At 39.9% G+C, this 8182-nt stretch overlaps 1 protein-coding gene across 1 annotated transcript; it reads left to right on the forward strand.

Moving 5' to 3' along the window:
- LOC106454871 lies at nt 1-1889 on the forward strand. The gene has a single exon (XM_048780818.1). It carries the CDS (start codon nt 456-458, stop codon nt 672-674), a length of 219 nt encoding a protein of 72 aa, XP_048636775.1. The 5' UTR covers nt 1-455; the 3' UTR covers nt 675-1889.
- The last annotated feature ends 6293 nt before the right edge of the window (nt 1890-8182 follow it).

The raw sequence follows: 8182 nt of genomic DNA on the forward strand, positions 1-8182 counted from the left end.
TTTTACATCAGGGAGGGAAAATAATCTAGCCATGCCATCGAACTACTGAACCAAAATCAAGCCATCCAAAAGGAGATCTAACCCGGGTTGTGACAAAAACAAAAGAGAGAGAGTTAGAATGACCAGGTCTTGTTGATTTCAGCGAAAGCCCATGTGGACTTAGCCAAACCGTGTCTAAGCGAGTATTCTATTCCAACGTCCTACAGTTTGGTTCAATAATATTGAAAACTAATTCTTTTTGTAGTAAAGTCAAAGTCAAAGTTCATATATGAGTTTGTATACAATAAACATAGGACAGTGAGACCAACAATGCACAAGTCAAACAACGACATCTCAAGAAACCTATATATACGAGGCATTATCGAATTCGTTACATATACAAACCTAAAAAAACCCTACACTTCTCTAACCAATAAGAAGGAATTTAGCACCAAAAAAAACCAATAAGAAGAAGTATGATGAAGAGACAATTAGTGCTCGTGATTATCTTAGTTGTTATTTTCGTTGCTGTCTTGGACGTTACGCAAGTTGAAGCCATGAGGCCTTTCCCGGAGGCCGTCGACGAGATCAGCCTACTGTTGTTCCAGGCGCTTCAAAGAGGTCCGGTCAGTGGCTCTGGTCGGAACGGTTGCACCAATATTCCTCGCGGTTCAGGAAGGTGCCGCCACGGCTAAAGCTATCATACGAATCTTCTTCATTATTTTTTTATTCTTTTTTTTTTGTTCCCACAGTTGTGTTACGTACATAATTACATATACTTAATTATACGATAGATTTGGTCTCATATCATTTGAACTGTAATCAACGGAAATTAATTAGCTTATTAATGTGTCTTCAATGACAATACTACATACATGTTTTTTTTCTTTTTTTGGGGCTATTCACTAAATTGGTCAAGAAAAGCCATTTGTAGAAACAAATTTCGTTTTAAAAATAGAAACTTTATTGGACTTTTGGTTTGAAAAGGTAGGTAGACAATACAGTAAATAATTCAAGCATTTGACTTTTACCGCCAAAAGAAATCACATCTCACAGAAACATGCGCTTTATAAAAAGCCGTTTTCATGGCAGTGTACCGTATTGAAATCACATCACACAGAAACATGGTTTGAAAAGGTAGGTAGACAATACCGTTAGTCGCCCGAGGTTTTTCCCACCGACGTCTCTTCTTGATGACGATGTTACTAAAAGTCATCAGGCCATGACGGCAACAAAAAAAAAATCTCCCGTTTATGGTAAAATGTGAAGAATCCCATATGTTTTGGCTGGAGGATTTATGAGCCACAAGATACCAACAATTTTCATCAACGTTCCTGTGACAACAAAACTTGCATTGGAGTGTGAAACTTCAGATAATTAGCTTTGCAAGTAACACTAACAAAACATTGTACGTTGAGTATATGCATAGATGCTACCGCAACGAACTTGAATTAGAAACAGATCATGTAAGTGTACCTGTGTGAAACTGCCTATGTTCCAAGCATCAAGTGCTTATAATAACGACCCCGGATAATTCCAAGCCACCAATATTTGGTTGAGCTCCAGTAACTCATCTTCATTCGTTCTTGGATGAGCCTGTAATGCAGATCACGCAGCTGTTTAAGGATTGAACAGAGATTTAAAGGAGCAGGTCCAAGGGAGAAGGAAAAAAGTTTGATCACCATCTAACGAGGCATCTTTTAATGCCTTGGGATATAGGACGGAAGAAAGACGGATCTCGCTGAGTATATAGTATCCCAACCTGGAACAGAACCAGCCCTTCTTAGTAAAATCGCTCTTCAAACTGATGTCTACGGATCAATGAGATCAAGAGAAGATAGAACTTTTACCTCAACCAATGCCATAGCAGAAGGGTATTCAAAGATCTCAAGGCTGTAGTCACCCAAATAATTTACCTGTAGAACCATTGATGCTTGTAATTATTAATTTACCTGTAGAACCATTGATGTAGTAACATGGCTCGTCAAATTAGTGTCTACCGATCAATGAGATCAAGAGAAGATATAACTTTTACCTCAACCAATGCCATAGCAGAAGGGTCTTCAAAAATCTCAAGGCTGTAGTCACCCAATGAGTAGTAGCTGTCATGATTCCAATTATTAGACATTAGAGAATGGAAATGAAGTTTCAAATGAAAAACATAGCTAAGAGACAAGTTCACAATGGAAAATTACTATTAAGAATATCCATAACTAAATGACATGCTACAAAGTATACATGTCTGAAACCAGTTTCTCATCTACTGCTTACGAGACCAAGCAATCATCGGATAGTAACAGCATGTAACTATAAAACCCAAAAAGGCAACAAATAAAATAGGACCAACCTATCCGAAGTCACCAACAGGAAAGGTAGACAGCGATCATTCGCACCTAACGCTATTATTCTCCATACGAGATTGTCATGGTACATTGAAGCTGAGACTGTTGAATCATCGGTCTGAATGGCACTCTTTATTAGAGTTATCACTGGTTTATACCGGTTAATGTATTATGGTTAAGTCTGGTTTAGTTTCCTTTAGCTAATACTGGATGTATATATACTGATGTACTGTGACAGTTACAGTTTGAGCTGAATAATACATTTTTCATCATTCTCACTATCTCTCGATTCATCATCTTCATCACATCTAACATGGTATCAGAGCAATTCTGAACTCGTTTCTTCCGCTTCGTAACTCCGTTTCAGCTCCGTCTTCGTCTCTGCTCAGATTCATTCATCGATTGAACATGAGCGTCTTCATCGATCCATCGTTCTTTGCCGTTCTTGCGATTGTTTCTTCGATTGTCCTTGCGATCTCTGCATATACTTCGTTCGTTCTATTTATTCTTCTTCAGTAGCTTGATTCGTATCATCGTCTCCTTCGTTGTGACTTGGAGGTTCGATTCTTGATTTCACGATGCCTCCGGTCGATGCGAATCTTTCTTCGACACATACGCCGCCGTTGCCTTCTCTCTCTGATCCGAACTCAAATCCGCTGTTCGTACACAACGCCGATCATGCTGGTATCTCTCTTGTCTCGGAAAAACTTACTGGTATTGGGAATTTCAATAGCTGGCGTAGATCGATGTTGTTAGCATTGGGCGCTAGGAATAAGGATGTGTTTGTTACTGGTGTGTATCCTGAATTGGTTGAGACTCATCCTGATTACAGTTCTTGGTCGAGATGCAACAACATCGTCTGCACTTGGATTGTCAATGCTGTTGATAAGTCTATTGCCAAGAGCATAATGTATCTTGCGACGGCTCGGCAGATGTGGCAAGATCTTCATGACCAATTCAAACAGAGTGATGGTCCTCGTACTGCTGAGATCAAGCAGCAAATCTATTCTGAGATTCAAGGTTCTCAGAGTGTAAGTGATTACTACACGCGTCTCAAACAGCTTTGGGAGGAGCTCAAGAACCATGAAGAACCTTATACATGTTGTTGTGGCCAGATGAATTGTGCGAGTCATAAACAACTTGAGCAGAGGGATGAACAAGATCGTGTTTTTAAGTTTCTTATGGGTTTGAATGACACCTTCACTGCTACGCGTGGTCAAATCTTGATGTTGGAACCAAAGCCTCTGCTCTCTAAGGTTTTCAATATGATCTCTCAGGAGGAAAGGCAGCGATCGATGAAGTCCACAAGCAACCTTGCCTTTCAAACGTCTCAGATAACTTCTCCTGATCCGGTTGTAGCTGCTTATGCTGGAGGTTATAACAAGCAACGTTCTCGCCCTATTTGCTCTCATTGTGGTCTTGCTGGACACACGGTGAATCGTTGCTACAAACTTCATGGTTATCCCCAGGGTTACAAGACTCCTTCTCCTGGTTCTAAAGGTTCATATTCTTCTCAGCAACGCAACACTGGGAATCCTCAAGCTTGGAGCAAAGGTGCAAATGCGACAAACATGATTACTCAAGATTTTGGAGGTATCACCATGCATGATCAACAGGGTACTCCCTTGGGGACAGTGACATCTGATCAAGTACAGCGTCTTCTAAATGTTCTCAATGCTTCTTCTCAGAACAATGAGAACAAAATAGCTCAGATTTCAGGCAGCACTCTTCAACTAGCTGATGGATCTCTTTCTACCATCAAGCCACAACCTCATCTCATTCCCATAACCTCTTCTCATCCTTCCAGTTCGGGTACATTTCTCAACTCCCCAAACTTTATTTCTACCGCTGGAATCAAAGACCGCCTTACTTTTTCCGATAATGCTTGGGTCATAGATATAGGAGCTAGCTGCCATGTGTGTTCGGATTTGACTCTTTTCTCTGACACGCATTTGATATCTGATACAAATGTCATTTTACCTGATGGCACTCGCATTGCTGTTACTATTTCTGGTTCAATCATTCTTTCTGACCACTTGACATTGCATTCTGTTATGTTTGTTCCACATTTCCAGTTTAATTTGTTAAGCATTAGTGCGCTGACTAGGAACACGTCTATCTCTGTGCTCTTTTCCTCTCATTCCTGTCACATTCTCTCATACAATCCCCTTGAATTTCTTCAGGAGCATACTCCGGGTTACATGATTGGGAAGGGTAACCTTCTTCAAAATCTATATGTGCTGGATGATTGTGCTCCTGCTTCTCATTCCGTAGCTCATATGCATCATCTTGCTCACGTCTCTTCTGAAATATGGCATCAAAGATTGGGTCATCCATCTCCGAATAAGATTCAGCTTCTTTCAAAATGTTTAGATTTCACAAAAACAAGTTTACATCATGATCATTTGTGTAAAGTGTACCCATTAGCAAAACAAAAACGTTTATCTTTCTCTTCTGGAAATCATATGTCCGATTCCACATTTGATCTATTGCACTTAGACATTTGGGGTCCTTTCCGTGTTCCAACAACTGATGGCTATAGATACTTCTTGACGATTGTTGATGATTGTAGTCGGGTTACTTGGATATATCTTTTAAAAGACAAGAGTTCAGTTACTACAGTTTTTCCAGAGTTTTTAACATTCATTGAAAACCAGTTTCACAAATCTGTTAAAGCTATTCGTACTGATAATGCTCCTGAACTCTCATTCACTTCGCTTTTAAAATCGAAAGGTATTCAACACTATTTTTCTTGTGCTTACACTCCACAACAGAACTCTGTTGTGGAAAGAAAACACCAACACATCTTGAACGTGGCTCGTTCTCTTCTTTTTCAATCCAACGTTCCTCTTGAATACTGGGGTGATTGCATTCAGACAGCCATTTATTTGATAAATCGTACTCCTACTCCTCTTTTGCAAAATAAATCACCTTTCGAGATTCTTATGTCCAAAACACCATCATATCATCATCTTCGTGTGTTTGGTTGTTTGTGTTTCACATCAACATTGCTTAAAGATCGTCATAAATTCTCACCTCGTGCTACTCCATGCGTTTTCTTAGGCTATCCTCAGGGTTATAAAGGGTATAAAGTACTAGACCTGCATACTAATCGCATATTCATTTCACGTGATGTTATCTTTCATGAGAATAGTTTTCCGTTTTCGGAACATCTTACGAATTTTCGTGATGACATCTTTGATCAACATGTATTACCATTACCTGTTCCTGATTCCCCTTTTCCTGCTTTCTTTGATCTTGGTCATAATTCTGCATACATTCCTGATGATCATATAGAACCACCTTATGTTTCTGTTCCTGTTTCTTCATCTTCTGCACGAGTTAATGAGGATAGTTCGAACACACGTACAAAACGGCATCCCAAAGCTCCTGCCTATCTTGATCAGTATCATTGTTATCTTCTCAACCAAACCCCAACCTTTCCAGCTCATCCTACTCACACTACCTCTTATCCCATTTCGGCTTTTCTTTCCTATGATAGATTTGATGATACCCATCGCAACTTCCTTATATCCATTACAACTGTTACTGCACCCAAAACTTTCCATGAAGCTATTCTCTTGGAAGAATTTCGTGGTGCTATGAAATCTGAGATGAACTCTTTAGAAGATACTGGTACTTGGTCTATTTGTTCGCTACCTCCCGGGAAACATCCCGTTGGTTGTAAATGGGTCAATACATACAAGTTTAATCCTGATGGTACAGTAGAGCATCCTAAATCTCGTCTTGTCGCCAAGGGTTATACTCAATTGGAAGGCTTGGATTACCTGGACACATTTTCTCCGGTAGCAAAGCTTGGTACTTTCAGGTTATTGATGAGTCTTGCTGCTGCAAAGAACTGGTCTATTCAGCAACTTGATGTGAGCAATGCGTTTCTTAATGGAGACTTAGACGAGGAGATATATATGACTATCCCTCAAGGTTATACAGAGTTGACTGGCAAGATTATACCTCCGAATTCTGTTTTTCGGCTTCATAAGTCTTTGTATGGATTGAAGCAAGCTTCACGGCAATGGAATTACAAGCTCTCTTCTGTGATTGCCTCTGCTGGATTTGTTCAAGCTGCTTCTGATCATTCTCTCTTTACTCGATGTTCTGGATCAGTCTTTGTTGCTGCTCTTGTCTACGTCGATGATATCCGTATTGTTGGGAATGACACTGGTGCTATTGATGCTTTCAAAGATGATTTGAAGCAAGCTTTTAAGCTACGAGACCTTGGCGCTGCTAAGTACTTCCTTGGCTTTGAGATTGCGCGGAATGAGACTGGCATTTCCATCAATCAGCGCAAATATACTCTGGAATTACTACAAGAGTTTGGTTATCTTGGTTGCAAACCAATCTCTGTTCCGATGGAACCTAACTCCAAACTTTCAGATTCTTCTGGTGAACTATTACCTGATGCATCTATCTACAGGAAGATCATTGGAAAACTTCTATATTTGACACACACGAGGCCTGATATCACCTACGCCGTGCATAAACTTAGTCAGTTTATGTCTGCTCCTCGTGTGGATCATCTCCATGCTGCTCACCGGGTCCTTCGATATTTGAAGAATGATCCTGCTTAGGGTCTTTTCTATTCAGCCTCTTCTACTATCAGTTTGAATGCTTTTTGTGACGCTGATTGGGGTTCATGTCCTGACTCTAGAAGATCTGTTACTGGCTATTGTGTTTTCTTGGGAGACTCTTTTATCTCCTGGCGTGCCAAGAAACAACAGACTGTTTCTCGGAGCAGTTCTGAGGCTGAGTATCGTTCGATGGCTGATACAACCAGTGAGCTCATTTGGCTTGCGTCTATACTCCGTGACTTGCATTGTCCTCTCACATGTCCAGCTACTCTGTTTTGCGATAATCAATCCGCCTTGCACATAGCTTCGAATCCAGTCTATCACGAGAGAACGAAACATATAGAAATAGATTGTCATGTTGTGCGTGAGAAGTTGCAGAGCGGCTTCTTGAAGACGATGCATGTTAAGTCTGCTCACCAACTCGCTGACGTCTTTACCAAAGCCGTGCAACCTGCTTTGTTTCATCAGTTGATACTCAAGATGGGACTTCATCATTTGTGTCTTCCATCTTGAGGGGAGGGTATTAGAGTTATCACTGGTTTATACCGGTTAATGTATTATGGTTAAGTCTGGTTTAGTTTCCTTTAGCTAATACTGGATGTATATATACTGATGTACTGTGACAGTTACAGTTTGAGCTGAATAATACATTTTTCATCATTCTCACTATCTCTCGATTCATCATCTTCATCACATCTAACACTCTTCAAGATTTCAATGTTGATTAAGACTAGCTTAGGCTGCCAAGTAGAACAAGAAACAAAGACAAAAACAAAACCAAGCCATCATTACAGAGTGAAGAAAGTAACTCTATAGCTATCAAAATGTTCCCAAACAATACATAATACAATGTAACTTATCAATTCCATTACCTGGAAGAAACCAATCTCTGCAGCTTGTGACAACAACTCTGTCATTAGCAAAGGCCAGTCAGTACACGAATTCGCCAACGTTTTCGAAAACCCACTAGTTCTATTCATATGCGCAATGGCATTGCCCCTCCAACTCTGCTGCATCTTTATAACCTCTTTAGCCAGTCTCAACGCAAAGGTCATCTCTCTACAGTAACTAGCCTCCTCTACAGACAAGCTACCACCGCCTTTCTCATCCAATCCAACCAACAAATCAATCTCATCGGCATTTTTGTTATTAATAGTAATTCTTTAAAAAAAATGTTTATATTTATCTTTATTGTATTAAAAACTATACCACAACTTATACATCAAAAAGGCTACCGGTCATCAATTTTAATAAAATGGTAACTCTTGTTTT

The sequence above is a fragment of the Brassica napus genome, chromosome A5 (assembly GCF_020379485.1).
Source record: "Brassica napus cultivar Da-Ae chromosome A5, Da-Ae, whole genome shotgun sequence".
Taxonomy (NCBI): Eukaryota; Viridiplantae; Streptophyta; class Magnoliopsida; order Brassicales; family Brassicaceae; genus Brassica; species Brassica napus.